This window comes from Oncorhynchus nerka, linkage group LG16 (genome assembly GCF_034236695.1).
Source record: "Oncorhynchus nerka isolate Pitt River linkage group LG16, Oner_Uvic_2.0, whole genome shotgun sequence".
NCBI classification, from domain to species: Eukaryota; Metazoa; Chordata; class Actinopteri; order Salmoniformes; family Salmonidae; genus Oncorhynchus; species Oncorhynchus nerka.
In genome coordinates, this window is record NC_088411.1 from 1,075,362 (window position 1) to 1,096,919 (window position 21,558).

General features: G+C 45.0%; 1 protein-coding gene across 1 annotated transcript in view; it reads left to right on the forward strand.

The window, feature by feature from the left end:
• LOC115143890 (unconventional myosin-Id) overlaps window positions 1–21,558 on the forward strand; it is a 115,063-nt gene that overhangs the window by 38,756 nt on the left and 54,749 nt on the right. The window contains exons 4-16 of the mRNA XM_029684335.2: window positions 4,095–4,260; window positions 4,358–4,411; window positions 4,860–4,955; window positions 5,835–5,951; window positions 6,250–6,453; window positions 6,796–6,941; window positions 7,131–7,245; window positions 7,422–7,592; window positions 15,747–15,817; window positions 17,411–17,485; window positions 18,233–18,365; window positions 18,679–18,845; window positions 21,211–21,418. Of these exons, the coding sequence (XP_029540195.1) occupies window positions 4,095–4,260; window positions 4,358–4,411; window positions 4,860–4,955; window positions 5,835–5,951; window positions 6,250–6,453; window positions 6,796–6,941; window positions 7,131–7,245; window positions 7,422–7,592; window positions 15,747–15,817; window positions 17,411–17,485; window positions 18,233–18,365; window positions 18,679–18,845; window positions 21,211–21,418 (1,723 nt within the window). The remainder of the gene's footprint in view (window positions 1–4,094; window positions 4,261–4,357; window positions 4,412–4,859; window positions 4,956–5,834; window positions 5,952–6,249; window positions 6,454–6,795; window positions 6,942–7,130; window positions 7,246–7,421; window positions 7,593–15,746; window positions 15,818–17,410; window positions 17,486–18,232; window positions 18,366–18,678; window positions 18,846–21,210; window positions 21,419–21,558) is intronic.

The window sequence follows — 21,558 nt, forward strand, 5'->3', positions numbered from 1 at the left end:
GGTGAGCCGTCCTCAGGAAAGGAGCTTATCAAGGCATCAAGCTCATTGATGAACTCTCCGAGGAACCTGGAGGGCGATAAATGATAAGGATGTTAAGCTTGAAAGGGCTGGTAACTGTGACAGCATGGAATTCAAAGGAGGCGATAGACAGATGGGTAAGGGGAGAAAGAGAGAATGACCACTTGGGAGAGATGAGGATCCCGGTGCCACCACCCCGCTGACCAGAAGCTCTCGGGGTGTGCGAGAACACGTGGGCAGACGAAGAGAGAGCAGTAGGAGTAGCAGTGTTGTCTGTGGTGATCCATGTTTCTGTCAGTGCCAAGAAGTCGAGGACTGGAGGGAGGCATAGGCTGAGATGAACTCTGCCTTGTTGGCCGCAGATCGGCAGTTCCAGAGGCTACCGGAGACCTGGAACTCCACGTGGGTCGTGCGCGCTGGGACCACCAGATTAGGGTGGCCGCGGCCACGCGGTGTGGAGCGTTTGTATGGTCTGTGCAGAGAGGAGAGAACAGGGATAGACAGACACATAGTTGACAGGCTACACAAGAGGCTACGCTAATGCAAAGGAGATTGGAATGACAAGTGGACTACACGTCTCGAGTGTTCAGAAAGTTAAGCTTACGTAGCAAGAATCTTATTGACTAAAATGATTAAAATGATACAGTACTGCTGAAGTAGGCTAGCTGGCAGAGGCTGCGTTGTTGACTATGTAGGCTAGCTGGCAGTGTCTGCGTTGTTGACACTACACTAATCAAGTCGTTCCGTTGAGTGTAATAGTTTCTACTGTGCTACTGTGCTGCTATTCGGGGCTAGCTGGCTAGCTAGCAGTGTTGATTACGTTACGTTGCGTTAAAAGAACGACAATAGCTGGCTAGCTAACCTAGGAAATCGATCAAGACTACACAATTATCTTTGATACAAAGACGGCTATGTAGCTAGCTATGTAGCTAGCTACGATCAAACAAATCAAGCCGTTGTACTGTAATGAAATGAAAAATGTGATACTACCTGTGGAGCGAAGCGAAATGCGACCCGGATTGTTGAGTGCGGAAGTTCTGTTCGGAAGACGTTGGCTAGCTGTTGGCTAGCTAGCAGTGTCTCCTACGTTAAGGACGACAAATAGCTGGCTAGCTAACCTCGGTAAATTAAGATAATCACTCTAAAACTACACACTCTAAACTACACAATTATCTTGGATACGAAGACAGCAAAGACAACTATGTAGCTAGCTAACACTACACTAATCAAGTCGTTCAGTTGAGTGTAATAGTTGTGCTGCTAATCGGTAGACGGTGGACTAGCTAACGGTGGACGTTAGCTAGCTGGCTAGCTGCAGGGCAGTGTAGACTGCGTTAGGACGACGAAATACGATAATACGCAATTATCTATGATACAAATACTGCTATGTAGGTAGCTAAGAAGAAATTGCTAAGATTAGACAAATCAAACCGTTGCTAATCGGTAGACGGTGGACTAGCTAACGGTGGACGTTAGCTAGCTGGCTAGCTGCAGGGCAGTGTAGACTGCGTTAGGACGACGAAATACGATAATTACACAATTATCTATGATACAAAGACGGCTATGTAGCTAGCTAAGAAGAAATTGCTAAAATTAGACAAATCAAACCGTTGTACTATAATGAAATGTAATGAAATGTAATACTACCTGCGGACCGAGTGCAGATGCGACCGCTCGCTCCAACCCGGAAGTTGGAGAGTCTATGGCTTGGGTGGTTGGAGTCTTTAACGATTTTCCGGACTTTCTTTTCATACCGCCTGATATAGAGGTCCTGGATGGCATAGAGCTCAGCAGCAGTGATGCACTGGGCTGTCCGCGCCACCCTCTGTAGCGCCACGCGATCGAGGGCGGTACTATTGCCATACCAAGCAGTGACGCAGCCAGTCAAAATGTGTCACATGCACAGGATACAGAAGGTGTAAACGGTACAGTGAAATGTTTACTTGTACAGTGGTGTCTTTTGTTTGCTAAACAATGAACCATAATTCCAACTCATAACATTACTACCCTGCATGTATATACAGTGTATTCGGAAAGTATTCAGACCCCTCAACTTTTTCCACATTTTGTTACGTTACTTTTTTAATCCTCAATCTACACACGATACCCCATAATGACAATTATCTTGAAAATAAAAAAAACTTTTAAAATATCACATTTTCCGTAAGTATTCAGACCCTTTACTCTGTACTTTGTTGAAGCACCTTTGGCAGCGATTACAGACACAAGTCTTCTTGGGTATGACGCTACAAGCTTGGCACACCTGTATTTGGGGAGTTTCTCTCATTCTTCTCTGGACATCCTCTCAAGCTCTGTCAGGTTTGATGGGGAGTGTTGCTGCACAGCTTTGTTCAGTTCTCTCCAGAGATGTTCAAGTCTGGTCTCTGGCTGGGCCACTCAAGGACATTCAGACACTTGTCCCGAAGCCACTCCTGTGTTGTCTTGGTTGTGTACTTAGGGTCGTTGTCCTGTTGGAAGGCGACGTCATCCCAGTCAGGTCCTGAGTGCTCTGGAGCAGGTTTTCATCAAGGATCTCTCTGTACTTTGCTTCGTTCATCTTTCCCTCGATCCTGACTAGTCTCCCAGTCCCTGCCACTGAAAAACATCCCCACAGCATGATGCTGACACCACCTTGCTTCCCCGTAGGCATGATGCCAGGTTTCCTCCAGACGTGATGCTTGGCATGCAGGCCAAAGAGTTCAGTCTTGGTTTCATCAGGCCAGAGAATCTTGTTTCTCATGGTCTGACACTCCTTTAGGTGCCTTTTGGCAGATTCCAAGCAGGCTTCATGTGCATTTTACTGAGGAGTGGCTTCCATCTGGCCACTCTACCATAAAGGCCTGATTTGGTGGAGTGCTGCAGAGATAGTTGTGCCTCTTTTAAAAGTTCTCCATGTCCACAGACGAACTCTGGAGCGACCATCGGGTTTTTGGTCACCTCCCTGACCAAGGGCTGTTTTTTTTTTACCAGGCAAGCCAGTTAAGAACAAATTTTTATTTACAATGACGGCCTAGGAACCGTGGGTTAACTGCCTTGTCCTGGAGGCCTTGTCAGCTCAGGGATTCGATCTAGCAACCTTTTCGGTTACTGGCCCAATGCTCTAACCACTAGGGTACCTGTCACCCCTGTTTAGCATTTTGGTGCTGAATATATTGCGTCTGACCCACTACATATTCCCTGTAGCCATTTAACTGAGAAACTGTATTTTTGTGTTTTTTTAAAGTCAATACTAACCCACAACTCTCACAGTTCTGCCCTCTAAGGTCTGCCCTATCAGTCAGGAAACGCTACAGTCTGTATGGAGCTCAGATTTATGCGAGAACCACAGCAGGCTGTGTCTCGTGTGTCTCGTGTGTGTGTGTGTGTGTGTGTGTGTGTGTGTGTGTGTGTGTGTGGGCCATGACAGCCATGCAGCACAGTGTATGGGTGAGGAGCCTGTGTTCTGACCTAGCACTACACAGCATCAATCATCAGTGCCAAAGCAGTCTTTGTGTTAAGTAGAGTTGCGGTAATACTTCTGCGAAAGAACTTGCCGATAAAAGACATTTCAAACAACTATAAACATGTCCAGACCCAGATGGGCCCCATAAATGACAGACAACTCTAGGATTTGAGTGAGTAATGACCCTACTACTGAATCAATGTGAAATGAAAAACTTCAATGTTAAAGTTGAGAGCCACATAAGGTGAAACAGCGCCACCGGTCACCCCAGGCGCATTTGTTATTGTATTTTGTTTTGTTTATGAAATGGAGCAGAGGAGCACCCAGCATTGTGGTAAACCTACTCTGCTTTTCTACTGCTTGTGCAAGGTTGTCAGAGGGGGAAAAAAAAACTGTGTTCCATGTTTGAAGTAACATCTTTGTTGTTGTAATATCGCAAACGGACGTGGCAGTTTTCACCGCTACGGATTCCAGCTGCGACTCTAGCTCACACTACTGTATTTAGTCCGATCATTCGCTTTTGGCCACCTTATTGTTTGTTGATCTCTATGGGCCGAGGATCAGCTGAGTAATAGGTAATAGGAGCCAGGGGAGCTGTTAGTAGTACTATAAAAGATGTGTTGCCTCTCTCCAGGGTGAAAAACATGCTGCTGAAATCCAACTGCGTCCTGGAGGCCTTTGGCAATGCCAAGACCAACCGCAACGACAATTCCAGTCGCTTCGGCAAGTACATGGACATCAACTTCGACTTCAAGGGAGATCCCATCGGGGGACACATCAACAACTACCTGCTGGAGAAGGTAGGGGGCGCTGGGGGAGCAGTGAGATCACCTGTTATGAATAAATGGTCCATTATGTTTCACTCGGTCTGACTCAAACCATCTGTTTCTCTTGTAGTCCAGAGTCATCTTCCAGCAGGAAGGGGAGAGAAGCTTTCACTCATTCTACCAGGTGTGTGTGTGTGTGTGTGTGGGAGTATAGATGTGCGTGTGTATTACATGCCAGACTGATGCCACCATAAGCTGGTATACAGACCAGATGGGCCGTGGGTCTGTGACTGTGTTGATCATACAGGCTTGGTGATATCAAAGGTGTTACAACTCTATCCTGCTATTTAGAAATATCCATCCTTTCACCCGATTTGAACTCCTCAAATACACATGAATCGTTCTCACTCCATAAACTCCCCCATTCTCAAGCTACTTCACCCTACATTGGTCAGGACACATTATTGATTTTTTGCTCCATATTATGGAGTTACATACTGTATGACTCACCGCACCATTTGAAATGAAATGGTTTAGAATGTCAATTCTGAACAGTCTCTGACATGTGTCACTACTGACTCCTGTGTCTTCTCTTCTCTTTCTCTCTCTCGCTCTTTCTTTGTTCTCTTCAGATGGTTAAAGGGGGTTCTGAGTCCCTCTTGCGTTCCCTCCACGTCTCGAAGGACCCCACAGCCTACAGCTACATCAAAGTAGGAGGCCAGGTCAAGGTAGGTTACCACAGAAGTATATCCGCTTTGACCCTTTGTTTAAACAACCACAAAATGTAACTTTATTTCTCACGTTTTAGACCGAGAATGTCACTAAATGCTGAGTTTATTTGGTAACACTGTTTATTTTTACAGGAATAAATCAAACGCAAGCCCATGCTCAGCAGATGTGCACGGTTGTTTTTGAATTTCTGATCACGTGAAGCAGCTGTGTTTTACAACTGATGCTTTTGTGTTGCGTAACAAAATGTGCAGCTATTGCATGAATTCAAAGTGATATATTACGTACGAATATCCAAAGGGGCCAATGATGTCATGGTTTTGAGTGTCCGTCCCTCTAAAACAAGTCTTTGAAGTTTTTGGGAGCCGTATAATTCCAGCTGTTAACACACGCCAGCAAGCATCTCCGTTCTGCTGTCTCTGCACTTGCAGTTTAATAAGTAGGAACAAAACAAAGTTGTATAACAAACAATGTGACGTCATGGAACAGAGCAAGGCCAAAACAGCTGAAGTGTTTTGTACATGGTGTGCAATGCTCCCATTTTTATAGAAACAGTCCTCGGTTGATGCTCACACCATCCTGTCTTAAAGATATTTGTGGTCATCTTGTCACTCCTACTTTATGACTTTGGCTGCTGGGAGTAGGAACATGTCATGAATAAACTCATACTTGCCAAAGTGAGGAAGTGGTGTACAGTATTTGGCCGGTGTTACAGACTAGTGAAAAGTATGTGTCAAGTAAATCATTTTTGGACAAAAATTTACTTCAAAATTGACAAAGTTGAACGTGTTTTGTGTGAAGGGAACAGAAACATTCCTATTGTTTCCAGTTTGATTGTCCTACTCATCCATTCCGTCCCTTCTTTCTCCCCGCCACAGTCGACCATTAACGACGGTGCTGATTTCAAAGCTGTGGCGGATGCCATGAAGGTGATCGGCTTCACACCAGATGAAATCCAGACTGTTTACAAGGTCCTGGCCACTATCCTGCACCTGGTAATACCCCATATTAACTCCTAACTCTTGGCCTTCCAGCAGGGTTTAGCATAGGTTCAAATGAAACTGGGTTAAAGGTATACTCAGTAATATGACAACATTATATACTGAGGGGTGCCTCCCAGTTGTGTGCCCAGTGTCCCTTTTTAAAATGGAACAGGTTTGAATTGAAACAGTCCTGCCCTTATTTGTCCTATTCCCCTACCCTTTGCTCCAATGCGATCACTCCACCTAGTCTCTTTAGTTTACAGGTAACTTCCTTGTATTCCTGTATTCATCTCCATGTGACCTCTCCCAGGGGAACCTGATGTTTGGTGTGGACGGCGACACAACGCTGATTGAGAACTCCAAGGTGGTGGCGGTGATCGGGGTCCTGCTGGCCACTAAGGAGGAGAATGTGGGAAAGGCCCTGCTCTACCGCACCGTTGCCACCGGCCGTGACGTCATCGACAAGCAGCACACGACCCAGGAGGCCAGTTACGGCCGGGATGCCTTGGCCAAGGTAGCTAATGCTAGTACGCTACGTTAACTGATTAACAGTTAACTGTCAAAATGCTGATTCTTAGCTAAGATAGCTAATGCTGGCACGCTACGTTGGCTGCTTCACAGCAGCGAACGCTAACTCTCAATGGTAGTGCTAATCCTCAAAAAGGGATTGTGAAATGGGCCCCAATGTTAGACGTGGTAGGCCTAACCAGTTTTTAAAGTAGCCAGGGTATTATTTTGAAGGCTTTTGGGTAAAATAGCAGCCAGTGTAGGTAGCTGACCTATAAGCACCCTGCTGTCTCTCATGTGATCTTTATCTACTGTTGTCTGTCTTGGTGTTGGGGCGTGTGACCCACAGGCTATGTACGAAAGAATGTTCTGTTGGATCGTGGGAAGGATCAATGATGTCATTGAAGTGAAGAACTATGACGCCAAAGTCCACGGGAAGAACACGGTCATCGGAGTGCTGGACATCTACGGCTTTGAGATCTTTCAGAACAACAGGTTAGGAGACGTGTCCGCTATAAATAATTCAATATTGAATGTATTTCAGTGTAGAATCTCTACATCAATATGAAATATACTGATTTTATACACAATCTCTCTGTCATGACACTTGTATGTAACACGAGTATAAAACCAGGGTCACAGCCATTCACTCACCCTCTCCTTCCCTGTCTGTCTGTCTGTCAGCTTTGAGCAGTTCTGTATCAACTATTGCAACGAGAAGCTGCAGCAGCTCTTCATTCAGCTTGTGCTGAGGCAGGAACAGGAAGAGTACCAGCGCGAGGGAATCCCCTGGAAACACGTAAGGCCACATCTCGGTTCCACTCCACTCATGTCTTGTAATTGCCTCCAACAGCATGGTCAATTTGCGTCAAGTCATTCTCCTTCCATTGATTATGACTATTAGGAACGTCTTACTCCCTGTGCTGGTTGTAATGATATACCGATCCCCTGTTTTCTCTCTGTACCTGAGCGTAGATTGACTACTTCAACAACCAGATCATTGTGGACCTGGTGGAGCTGCAACACAAGGGCATCTTCTCTGTGCTGGACGAGGCCTGTATGACCGTGGGCAAAGTCACCGACGAGGTTTTCTTACAGGGACTCAACAGCAAGCTGGCCAAGCACGCCCACTACACCAGCCGCAAGGTGCGTTGAAAAACAATTTGGACATCATTTTCAATTCATGAATTGAATTTTCATTCGTTGACTGAATTGAAAGTGGAAATATACCTGTACAATGTGGACACATGGATATGTTAGAGGCTTGTTCCCAGCGATTACCTAAGTAATTCTATTAGCCCAAACAACCTAGCCCAGTGATTTTGAAACATAAGACAAGACTGAGGACTGTATACTTTTGTTAGTTTAAATGATCGGCTCCATCAAATGCTGTTTAAAGGTCCAACGCAGCTTTTTAATCTCAATGTGAAATCATTTCTGTGTAACATTAAGTGCAATACTATGATTGTTTTCAATTAACATGGTCAAAAAGAAACATAAATAGCTTCTTAACAAAGAGTCATTTCTCAGGCAAGAATTTTGCTATGACTGTCTGGGAGTGGTCTGAGCGGAGAGAGGGACAAACTGAACATTGGCAGAGATGTTTGAAACACTTTAATATTGGTCTATTAACTCATTTACCACATGGTGATGTCACCACGTTGGCCAAAACTCAATCCCACCAAAAAAGGCAAAAATTCAGGCATTCTTTTGAACAACTATTACACTAAAAGGGCATTATCATCATATTCACCATTTCACAGTATTATTCCAACCTCATAGTGTGGAAATATATATAAAACACTCAAGTCAAATTGGCATTACAGCCATTGTACATCATCCAGACTAAGAAAACATATGGAATTGTTTTAAGAAGGTCATAACAAGAATAATTTAGATATTCCATTTTTTATTTTAAGACCCCTTGAAGTATAAAACAATGTATATAAAAAATGATTTGAATTTGGCCCTACTGCTATTAGCCCATTCAAACGCATTGAATAACATATTCTCTACATGGAACAATAGATAGTCCAGAAAAAAATCGAAAGGAAGTTTGTTCTGAAGTGTCTGTCCTATATCTGAGCAATATAAGAAAGATCAGGAAACCCTAAACATTTTTTTATTTTATTTTATTTAAACATGTATTTAACCCCTTATTTTTGGCACTTAACTATTCCCATATATACTGCACTTAAATAAGTAGATACTGGTACCGGGGGACCTTCAGACGAGTCTTGTGGTCATCCTAGAGCAAAACAACCAACATGTTTGTAAGAGTCTCACCTTTCCACAGAGGAGTCATATTAGTGCGTAGCCCAAACGGTTCGGATGCTACAGACAGAAGTTGTCAGATCAGCTGTACAGCTATCAGACGAGTCGCGTTCGGATGCTACAGACAATTTAGTGAGAGAACCAATTTTCAGGATGTCCCATGGTTTGACAAACATCGCTCTGTCACCTTTCACCGCAGATACAGAAGTGCAACATCAGCAGCTGCTGATGCATCTCCCCAAATGTTTTATATATTTATAGCTTAAACTGATGGATTTTGATGGGGATTGTTTTTATTATCCTAACTAGATTTCTGCCGAGCAGCGGAAATCCACTCTAGGATATTTAACAGGTTAGATGGCTGCATTTTACAGGGTAGTATTTCACTCAATGGACCACAAGAGGGCAACAGGCGTCAGAGAAACGAGTGCTGGGCTATCTGAGTCGACACTTTGCTCTCGGTGATGTCACTGGCAGCCAATGAGAGTCAATGGAGCTGGCGTCTCGCTGCGCTGGCATGGGTGTTACAGAGAGTGGGAGAAGAGAAGAGACTGAGGATCATAGCAAGAGAAACAGATATTCAGATGGAGGGGAGGGAAAGGGTGCCCGGTAAAGATAGAGGCCGTGTCACTGACATCCAGGTTGTTTTTCCCTCCAACATCTTAGAATCAGTGTTATGTGTCATCATCCTGGCTGTTGCTGTCTTGTACCCTGTAAAGATGGTTCCTTAGGCAATGCTACTAGCCACGGTCTCATTCAGTCCAGTGGGTGATGTTCTACAGTGCCTTCGGAAAGTATTCACACCCCTTGACTTTTTACACATTTCGTTAAGTTACAGCCTTATTCTAAAATGGATTAAATTGTGTGTGTCCCCCCCCTCTAACCAATCTACACACAATTCCCCATAATGACAAAGAAAAAATTAGTTTTTTTTTGAAAATTGTGCAAATGTATTACAATAAAAATAAACTAAATATCAGATGTACTTAAGTATTCAGATCCTTTACTTAGTACTTTGTTGAAGCACCTTTGGCAGCGATTACAGCATCAAGTCTTCTTGGGTATGACACGACAAGCTTGGCACACCTGTATTTTGGGCTCTGGCTGGGCTACTCAAGGACATTGAGAGTTGTCCCATAGCCACTCCTGCGTTTTCTTGGCTGTGTGCTTAGGGTTGTTGTCTTGTTGGAAGGTGAACCTTCATCCTGAGCGCTCTGGAGCAGGTTTTCATCAAAGATATCGTTGTACTTTGCATGTGGAAAATGTGGGAGAAGTCCAGGGGACTGAATACTTTCCGAACGCACTGTTGACTGCATTCCCCCTCAGGTGAATACATCGATTACATCTATATGTCATTCGTGTAGTCATCGACCAAGTCATAGATTAGCTCAAGGCTGAGGCCTAGAGGACTGGCAGGCAGGTGGCTATCATACTCTGTGTGTGTGCACTGCCCTGTGCAGAGATAAAACACCTAGCGCTACACAGAGTCCCCATAGGCTCCGACGGAGAAGATTGATAGGCAGACAATGAGAGAATAAAAAAGATATAATCAATGTAACCTTTATTTAACTAGAGAAGTTGAAGGAAAAGTAGATTAGAATGCTGGTGCCACGTGAGTATGATGATGTGGATGTCTGTTCCCGTAATGTACTTATGCTATCATCTACAATATGGTTGGACACCGTAACTAAATTCTGTAACAATACAGGAACTTCTACTTAAAGATGCTTGACTCCTGATACTGTTATCAGTTAAAAAAAATAACAAAATAAACTCAAATGTTACTTTTAAGAGTTAGATTTATTGCGGGAGCGTGACGTTATTGCAGCATAGCAGAGAATGCTCCGAGGCTCATCCCTGGTGCATTGGAGGGACCCATCTTTTTTTGATTCACAGATTCCCCTCACCTCACGCCCCGTACTCTAGAAGCATCTCTGATTGGAAAGTTTGGAAATGTTCATGACTGCCAGGTTCAAAGTGACTCACAGACTCTGCGGGACTGAAAGACCTCAGGCAGTTTTTTATTTTTTAAACATTGCAGTTCTTGTCGGGAATCTTCCAAAGTGAGTGTGGAAATTGGAAGTGTGAAAGGGAATGAGGGGGAGGTAAAGATGGGATGAGGAAGAGATTGAGCGGGACCGAGCGAGGGAGTGAAAAAAGGCCAAATGAGGGATGTGTGCGAGAGAGAGCGGGGGAGTGAGAAAAAGGGAGGAGAGTGAGAGAAGCGGCGCTGTCGTATTCGATTAGCCTGTAATAGGAGCCGCACTGTCTGTCAGCACTAATGTCCTCACCCTCCTTTCTATAAAGGACAAGTCCTGGAGCTGCTAGACACCAAGGTTTCTCTGTGTTCTCCTGGCTGACTGTCGCCCTGTAATAACTCTCACAACACACACACTGTTGGCAAAGACCTCACACTCCAGATCAGAGAGCGAGAAGGCGAGAGGGTGGAAACGAAGCAGCGTCTTGATCAATGGCGGCATCTTCAGGCGCGTCTTTGCTTCAAAAACTCCTCCAGATCTAGTCGCTATGTTATTGCTCTGAGTGTCTGATGAAAACATCCCTTTAAGAAAAATCCCTGTTATTGGTTTTCCAGTCCTGTTAGGGCTGTTAGATATTAATCAAGGGGGTGTTTGAAGCGGTGGAGCTGTGTTGATAAAACTACTGGATGTAATTGATACTGTATATAATGGGACTGTGATGGGCCAGGAAGTTGTGGGTCTTGCCTTCATAGTGTGAGACGGTAGTGGTTACTGACAACTGTATATAATGGGACTGTGATGGGCCAGGAAGTTGTGGGTCTTGCCTTCATAGTGTGAGACGGTAGTGGTTACTGACAACTGTATATAATGGGACTGTGATGGGCCAGGAAGTTGTGGGTCTTGCCTTCATAGTGTGAGACGGTAGTGGTTACTGACAACTGTATATAATGGGACTGTGATGGGCCAGGAAGTTGTGGGTCTTGCCTTCATAGTGTGAGACGGTAGTGGTTACTGACAACTGTATATAATGGGACTGTGATGGGCCAGGAAGTTGTGGGTCTTGCCTTCATAGTGTGAGACGGTAGTGGTTACTGACAACTGTATATAATGGGACTGTGATGGGCCAGGAAGTTGTGGGTCTTGCCTTCATAGTGTGAGACGGGTTACTGACAACTGTATATAATGGGACTGTGATGGGCCAGGAAGTTGTGGGTCTTGCCTTCATAGTGTGAGACGGGTTACTGACCACTGTATAATAGAACTTTTGAAGACCCGTTTAAACAGGACTGCAATTGTTCTTGCTCGATAAAAGTTAAGGGGAAACTTCCCTGCTTCTTCGAGAACTCTCTGTGTCGATACCATACTCAATCCTCCCAATTTCCTCTCTGACTCATGTGCCTTCTCTTCTGCACTTTATGAGGTTGTACCCCTTAAATACCATGTCGGAAGGCTGAGAATGAATCGTTTTAAGGGCAACTTTTCTACCACCTTTGCATGGGTCCTGGTCCTCTGCCACACGTAGGACTTGTTGTCGTCTGCTTTCCTTCTCCAGGTCGCTTTGATCCTCCCAGATGTTTTTTTCAATCTTTTTTTACACTGTGAACTATTTGCTGACACAGGCCTTCCAGCTGGGAGCGGTCGTCATGGCAGCCTCTAACCACCCCTCCCTTGCTCTCTCTCCCTCTATCACTCCCTCTTCATTTCCACCTCTTTCTCGCTCTCTCTCTCCCTACTATCATACACACACACACATACACACACACACAATCTCTCCTCTCCCACCGTCCCCCTTCTCTCTTTACCGTCGACCCTCTGATCCTACTATTTGCAGTCTCTGCACATGCCCTGTACAGTCGCAGCATTGTGTGTGTGTGTGTGTGTGTGCCTGTATGCTTGCGAATGCATGCAGCAGCAGCGGCAGGCTGCCCAAAAGTGATGACCCTTTCATGCACCATGTGGTGGAGATGCTAATAACGTGGTCCTGCTGTTCATTAGCTCTAATGTATTTACATTACAATTAAAACACAAGGACAGGGGGGGGGGGGGGGCAGGAAAGAGGTACGTCTAGAGTGGTTTCATGCATGTCTACGAGAAACCTTTCAAACAAGCGCTTCTGGTTCCAACACATAGGCTTTTTACCTTCTCAATGCAGCATATTCTTGATGTCCCGTTTTGAACTTCTGCTCGAAGTGGGTGCTTAGTCTCTGTTGACGTTTCTGTTTTTAGAGAATGAAGTAATGATTGGCTCCTGTGGTGAGTGAATGACCGGTTTGGAGCAAGTCAGTTGGCCGGCGTGGCACGTGTGCCCTGCAGGTGCCAGCTTAGTTAGCAGGCGAGACTGCGAGGCCCTGGTGGTGAACATGATGGCAGGTGGAAGTGGCAGAGGGGAGGTGCTGGAGAGAAGGCAAGGTTTGGGCAGGAGGACGAGGGACAGCAGGTGTTAAGGTGATCAGGGTGGTCTCTGCTATAAAGCTGTTCACATTTACACGAGGCTATTGGACTCGTGTGACAAGAGAAAATCCGAGTTGGACAGATATGAATGGCCAACATGATTGTAGACGTTTTAAATCGAAGAATGTTCAGTGCTTTTGTGGACAGGTGCAGTGTCTTCTTCAAAATAATGAATGTGGAACTAAATGACCCAAGAGTGCCGTGGCCGAAAGACAAGGTAACTAATACCAAGGTTTCCAGTTCTGTATTACAGACTGTAATCCACACAATAGGTCTGTTCTGAACCTGTTGTGGCGCCACCTGCTGCCTTAAATGCTCCATCTGTCCTTTCTCTACCTGTCAAGAACCCAATAACCTTCTCCATTCTCATTTCTCTGTCTCTCTCCTGCTCCGTCTCCCTCGTAACTCTCTCGTTACCTCTTTGTTCCCCGTCACCTCATCCCAAACGTTGCTCTGTCCTTCTCTTTAATTTCCCTTTCTCTTTATTTTCTCCCTCTCTCTAAAGCCCCCCCCCCCCCCCCTCTTTCTCATCTGAAATGGGCATTAGACTGGATAAAGAGTGAGACAGACACGGAGAGAGACGTGGCAATAGCATAGCTGGTAGTGTCTGTGGAGGGGGACGTATTGTGGTAGATGAGGACAAGGTGGCCTCCGTCTGTCTGTCTGGCTGTGTGTTTGTGTGTCTAGCTGCCAGGATCACTGTCTGTTTGACTGGCTGGCTGCACTGGCCTGTATAGAGCACAGGGCCCTTCATGGATCAATTCCCTATCACAGTACGACTGAAGTATTTCTGCGATGGCCATTCCCATTCATTTCCAAGGCTTTGAATGGGAATTTGAATGCGTTCACACAGATTTACACACAGTATAGAGATTTGTATATTTTCCTCCACGGTTTTCGGCCTGTCAGGTGTTCTCGTTAGCAACATCCTCATTCCAGTCTTCAGGGACTTTCCCTTCTCTCTTCTTCCTGTGTGTGTGTGTGTGTGTGCGTGTGTGTGTTCTCCACTCGATGACTCATCCACTTCGGCACTCTCTTCTCTCTTGGATGTCCCTCTTTTATATAACACTCTGGCTGTCCCAATGGCTTAGAGGAGGCTCTATATCATTGTACCCCCCCCCCCCCACTATACATCCTGCAACCTCGTCCTTCTAGCTCTAATTTCATTTCTGCCTTGTTTTTGAATGAGACTGGATGCCCCTCTCGCTCTGATGTCAGTGTAATATTTGATGAATGGCAGTGTTGTAGTGGCACTAATATCATGCTACCTGCTTGCCTTGTATGTTGCCATGCCACATGGATGGATATGCAGACACAGACAAACGGGTACAGTCAGGTATACACGCATGCCCACAGACAAGAAAAGGACAGGTGGCAGAGGACTGCGGCAGACCTCTAAAGTCCCCTGCATGTTCCTTTTCTCTCCTCTCTGCACTCCACCACTGGCCTACATACAGTTGGCCACATCCAGTTCCTGCGTCACCACACACGGCTCATTCATATTTCACGTGCACACATTGCCCCCTCCTCTCTCTCTCTTGTTCTCTCTCTCTTGTTCTCTCTCTCTTGTTCTCTCTCTCTTGTTCTCTCTCTCTCGTTCTCTCTCTCTCGTTCTCTCTCTGTCTCTCTCTCGGTCTCTCTCTCGGTCTCTCTAGCTCACACTCCAGTGGGAGAGAATAGCATGTGTCCCACCTGACTGTGCTGTTGTTTTAGCGACCTTGTTGTCTGCACCAGTGGCTCTGCAGCTTCTCTCTCTCTAATGGAGATACAGTACGTTATATCTGGGGAAGCAGCTTCTCTCTCTCTAATGGGGATACAGTACGTTATATCTGGGGAAGCAGCTTCTCTCTCTCTAATGGGGATACAGCATGTTATATCTGGTGAAGCAGCTTCTCTCTCTCTAATGGGGATACAGTACAGTACGTTATATCTGGGGAAGCAGCTTCTCTCTCTCTAATGGGGAAACAGTACAGTACGTTATATCTGGGGAAGCAGCTTCTCTCTCTCTAATGGGGATACAGTATGTTATATCTGGGGAAGCAGCTTCTCTCTCTCTAATGGGGAAACAGTACGTTATATCTGGGGAAGCAGCTTCTCTCTCTCTAATGGGGATACAGTACGTTATATCTGGGGAAGCAGTTTCTCTCTCTCTAATGGGGATACAGTATGTTATATCTGGGGAAGCAGCTTCTCTCTCTATAATGGGGATACAGTACGTTATATCTGGGGAAGCAGTTTCTCTCTCTCTAATGGGGATACAGTATGTTATATCTGGGGAAGCAGCTTCTCTCTCTCTAATGGAGATACAGTATGTTATATCTGGGGAAGCAGCTTCTCTCTCTCTAATGGGGATACAGTAGGTTCATTCTGGGGAAGATGCTTTCCAGTAAAGAAAAATGGAGCATAGCACATCTGAAAATAGATACCCTTAATATTACAGACTAAAGTGCCCCATTGTTTTCCCTCCTTTGCATAGGAGCTATTAGATTCATAGGCAGAGTCAAGTAAAGTCACCTCCTTGGCTGTGTGAATGTATCCCTCCCTACTTCCCCAGGTTTGTTACTCAATTTCTCTCTCTCTCTCTCTCCATCCACAGCTCTCCCCGACAGACAAGAGTTTGGAGTTTGACAGAGATTTCCGTATCCGGCACTATGCAGGGGATGTCGTGTAAGTTACTGTATACAGTGGTGTACGGTACTGTATGGCACCACCCTTTTGTTATCAGTCATTGTGGTGGCAGAAGTGACTTCCTTACACTTCACGTTGTTGTTTAAATACCCTTGTTGGTTTCCATTTTCTGGGCTCCGTTATTTACTTAACAAATAAGGAACACTCAAAATGTGCACTTATAAATCTGAATTAAAAAAAATCCAAATACAGCTGTAGACAGAAGTCAGAGATCAAACATACAACGGATGTCTCTACTGAGTTCTGCAAAATAGGAAAAGTCCAATTTGCTTTTAATGTGCTTGCAGTCAACCCATAGTGATGTAACTGCCTACGTCAACACCTTTTACTCATGAGACCAAACCCATGCATATACAGTTATACAAACCTGCAGGAGAGAACAATAGTTTGTGTTTTCTAAGGGCTCAGCAGTAATTTTCCACACCCCAGGTTGCTTCATAGTGGTATGTCTGACTTGTCTCTTATCTCTTTCACTCCCCTGCAGGGTTCTGTGTCTATGAATCTCTTTTAGCCTTGAGGCGCTTTCTCACAGACACCCTGTTTTGACTGCAATAACTCGCACATCTCTCAGACCGTTTCTTGTAAGAGGCAAAGACTAGAAAATAACTGGGGAACAATATTAAACCTTATAATGAATATATATATATATATATTGCTAATCTGTAGTCCAGGACCCTCTAAATGTAGTGTGGGAGGGGTCTTATAACCCCCCCCCCTTCTATTAATACAACCTAAGCATAATCAATTATTATAATACATCAAGCATTTGGTGCAGCCCCTATCATGACCCTAAGGCCATCACCCTCATCATTACAAAAACATGAGATCATCAAACACTATCATCAACCAAATCACCAGCTGTGTATGCTACAATATGCTGTATGCTACAGTATGCTACAGTATGCAGTATGCTACAGTAAGTCATCCTCAACGCCTGCATGTCTGTCCTGCCCAGCATCGCCGAGCTACATCCCCATGGTTAATATCTTTTTATTTAACCTTTGTTTTATCAGGGAGTCATACTGAGACCAAAGTCTGCTTCACAGAGCCCTGAATTACATGAATTAAAGAAAATACACATCAATTATATGTCTTTAAATATGAGATGAGAGATAAATACCATGGACTGTGACATCCACTCTGCCTGCAGCCTAGCCTAACTGGTTCAGAGAGTACTCAAACTTGAGACCCACCGTGTTCCAAATGGCACCCTATTCCCTATATAGTGCACTACTGTTGACCAGGGTCCATAGGGCTCTGGTCAATGGGTCCTGGTGAAAAGTATTGCACTATATAGGGAATAGGGTGCCATTTGAGATACAGTCTGAGACTGTGGAGTCAGGCCTTTAATGGGCCAGTTTCCTCCTGGGTCTTACTGATGGCTCCTACACTCCCACTGTTTTTCTGGGAACAGAGGATTTGTTCTCTAATTCTTCTGTGATTCATCCATTGTAATAATTTCTGAGTAGGTTTTAGGAGACGCTGTTGTCATTTTTAAGCACCGTCTTTGTATGTTGTCTTAGTGTCTGAAAAAGATGATCAAAGTGTGTGTGTACTTATGTACTACCGCAGGTACTCTGTGGTTGGCTTCATCGACAAGAACAAGGACACTCTCTTCCAGGACTTCAAAAGGCTACTGTACAACAGGTTAGAGTCAACACACACCTGCTATCCCCTCTCCTCTCGCCCTCCTCCCTCCCTATCTCATGGTCCCACTGTAGCCTTCTATGATGCACTGATAACCACCTGCTATCCCCTCTCCTCTCGCCCTCCTCCCTCCCTATCTCATGGTCCCACTGTAGCCTTCTATGATGCACTGATAACCACCTGCTATCCCCTCTCCTCTCGCCCTCCTCCCTCCCTATCTCATGGTCCCACTGTAGCCTTCTATGATGCACTGATAAACACCTGCTATCCCCTCTCCTCTCACCCTCCTCCCTCCCTATCTCATGGTCCAACTGTAGCCTTCTATGATGCACTGATAACCACCTGCTATCCCCTCTCCTCTCACCCTCCTCCCTCCCTATCTCGTGGTCCCACTGTAGCCTTCTATGATGCACTGATAAACACCTGCTATCCCCTCTCCTCTCACCCTCCTCCCTCCCTATCTCATGGTCCCACTGTAGCCTTCTATGATGCACTGATAAACACCTGCTATCCCCTCTCCTCTCACCCTCCTCCCTCCCTATCTCATGGTCCCACTGTAGCCTTCTATGATGCACTGATAACCACCTGCTATCCCCTCTCCTCTCACCCTCCTCCCTCCCTATCTCATGGTCCCACTGTAGCCTTCTATGATGCACTGATAACCAATTTTTCCTCCCCTCTTTTTTCCCCCGCTCCTCTCTTTCTCCCTCTCTTTTCCTCTTCCCCTCTCTTCCTCTCTCTCCGTAGCTCCAACCCAGTGCTGAAGATGATGTGGCCAGAGGGCAAGCTGAGTATCACAGAGGTCACCAAACGACCCCTAACGGCCGCCACCCTCTTTAAGAACTCCATGATCGCATTGGTGGAGAACCTGGCATGCAAGGTGAGGGGTGTGGCCACCTCCTGGCAACTATTTCATTGGCCAACAACAACATGACATTTTTTTTGAGAATGTGTACTACTGACTTGACAGAGCGAGTTCATCTCAATAGTCTCAATAGTCAACTCCTCCGAATTTTTTTTTTTTTTTTTAAAGAACAAAAATAAAGTATTTAAAAAAAAAACATGTTGGATATCCTATAGGAATTAGCTTTCACCTGTCCAGTTGTTCCACATCTGTGCCGATAGAGGATAAGAGGCTGTGTCTCCTTGCTGTGTCTCCTCACTGTGGTCCCCCTGGTGGTTTGTGTGTACAGGAGCCCTACTATGTGCGCTGCATCAAGCCCAACGACGTCAAGTCGCCCCTGCTGTTCGAGTACGAGCGTTGTCGGCACCAGGTCGAGTACCTGGGCCTACTGGAGAACGTTCGTGTGCGCCGCGCCGGATTCGCCAACCGCCAGGAGTACCCCCGCTTCCTCCAGAGGTACGAGCTTAAACCTCATCTCCAAGTAGAAGGAGAATCAGGTCCCAAGTAGTGGTGATTTAGGGTCAACTCCCTCCTTTCCGTATAGTCTTATTCATTATGATATAAAAGGCCTGATCCCCATCCGATAGCAGCATTCCTAGTCTGACAGGGACATTTTCCCAGAGCAAAATCATTGTGCAAAGTTACAAAAATGCATTAAAACTGCTCACAGTGGGATTTAATTTGAAGATTTTCTAAAACAATTCCCTCTTTGTGAATACGAACCCCCTCCAACACAATGTTCCTGTGCCCTGCCCTTCACTAGGAAAACAGCCCTGCAACAGAGTGGGTGTGTTTTTAATGACGTGTCTTTTCCATCGAATGCAGTTGACGCGCTGCACTTTAGTGGGGGGGAAACATGCTCTGTCGTATTGAGACAGGATTCATCAACGATATGAACCTCACTATGATCACTTCTGATTAATTTTACGCTTTCAATGTGTCGGTGTCACTACTTCCTGCCTCTGTTTTCGATCCGCTCACCTACTGAACATTCCTTCATTCTTTTTTTTTCTCTACCATTATACCATGACATTCATTTGCGTACACCACTGTTCAAAAGGTTAGGGTCACTTAGAAATGTCCTTGTTTTTGAAAGAAAAGCACAGTTTTTGTCCATTAAAATAACATCATCAGAAATACAGACATTGTTAATGTTGTAAATGACTATTGTAGCTGGAAACGGCAGATGGTTTGTTTTAATGGATTATCTACATAAGCGTCCAGAGGCCCATTAGCAGCAACCTTCACTCCTGTGTTCCAATGGCACGTTGTGTTAAATAATCCAAGTTTATCATTTTAAAAGGCTAATTGATCATTAAGAAAACCCTTTTGCAATTAGGTTAGGGCAGCTGAAAACTGTTTTATAGAAGCAATAAACCTAGCCTTCTTTAGACTAGTTGAGTATCTGGAGCATCAGCATTTGCCTTCTAGAAAGAGTTCCTCTGTCCAGTGTCTGTGTTCTTTTGCCCATCTTAAGCGTTTCGTTTTATTGGCCACTCTGTGATATGGCTTTTTCTTTGCAACTCTACCTAGAAGGCCAGCATCCCGGAGTCACCTCTTCACTGTTGACGTTGAGTATCTGTTGACTACTTAATTAAGCTGCCAGGTGAGGACTTGTGATGCATCTGTTTCTCATGATCAATTAGCCTTTTAAAATGATAAACTTGGATTAGCTAACACAACATGCCATTGGAACACAGGAGTGATGGTTGCTGATAATGGGCCTCTGTACGCCTATGCAAAACCTGCTGTTTCCAGCTACAATAGTCATTTACAACATTAAAATTGTCTACACTTTATTTCTGATCAATTTTATGTTATTTTAAAAGATGAAAAATGTGCTTTTCTTTCAAAAACAAGGACATTTCTAAGTGACCCCAAACTTTTGAACGGTAGTGTACATCCAGTACTCTTAATAACACCAAATCGTGACTAAATGAATAGACCGGGGCTGGCCTTGAGTTTGGTAAAGCAGAATCCAGTCAGTACTGGACTAAATCATAGAGAGCTTTGCAGAGGAGAGGAGGGCTTTAGCATCATCACATCGGCATGTGAGTGGGCGCTATGTGATAGCAGTGTTGTCACTTACGATGCTGCAAGTCTCTCGCACCAGATTAGACTAGACGACACCGTAGACAACTTAATGAGATTCTGTCTCTCAATCATACAAACGTGTTTTACATAATAAATATAGCAAGATATTTCTTCTAAAAGTGTGCTATTAAACATCTGGGAAACAGGTTCATATTGTGTGCAAAAGGAGGATTTTTAATAGGATTTATTTTGGACTCTTGGCAGTTAAATTAGGATTTAGTTCAAACTGCACTCACACACAAGCTCCAAATGGTCCCAAACAAATGGAAATACACGCGCAAACACACCCTTTTGTTTTTTTAACCCTTGCCCCTAATACATTCACAGCTGTCTCGCCCCTGCCCTTCCTCGGTCAAATTAGATGAGGTAATATCTGTGGTAGTTAGCGGTGATAGTTTTGCATAACACACTTCTCCTCTAACTCTGTCCCTCATTTCCTTCACTGATGAATTTGGACTGTGTATTACATCATGCTTTGGCAGTAAAATGCCAGCGAATAACTAATGTAGGAATCGGTTGACAGGCCTGCTAGCAGTGTTTTGACCTCTCTTGGCCGTCCAATAATATCTTGTCACAGTGTCCTGTAATGTTGCCAATCGTTCTGTTTTCTCATGTATTTTGCGCACCATGCTCTGAACTATCAGAACCACTCTGCTTAGCGATGGTGCTAAAGCGTTTTGAGGCCCACTAATATTGGACCCTCTCTGCCTCCATTCTGCCCCCTCAGGTACAAGATGATCTCGGAGTTCACGTGGCCCAATCACGACCTCCCGTCGGACAAAGAGGCAGTGAAGAGGCTGGTGCAGGGCTGCGGCTTCGAGCACGACGTGGCCTACGGCAAGACCAAGGTGTTCGTCCGCACGCCGCGCACCCTCTTCTGCCTGGAGGAGCAGAGGGACGAAATGGTTGGGAGAATAGTCCTCTTCCTTCAGAAGGTCAGTTTCAATGTTGTCACCTTTGGCCCTTGGTCTGGTCTCCATGGCAACGGCTCTATGTCGAGTGGTTACATTGTATAGGTGTGACGTCTCCAGGTAAATCTGTTAAATTCAATAGTGTACACGTATTATATTCAATA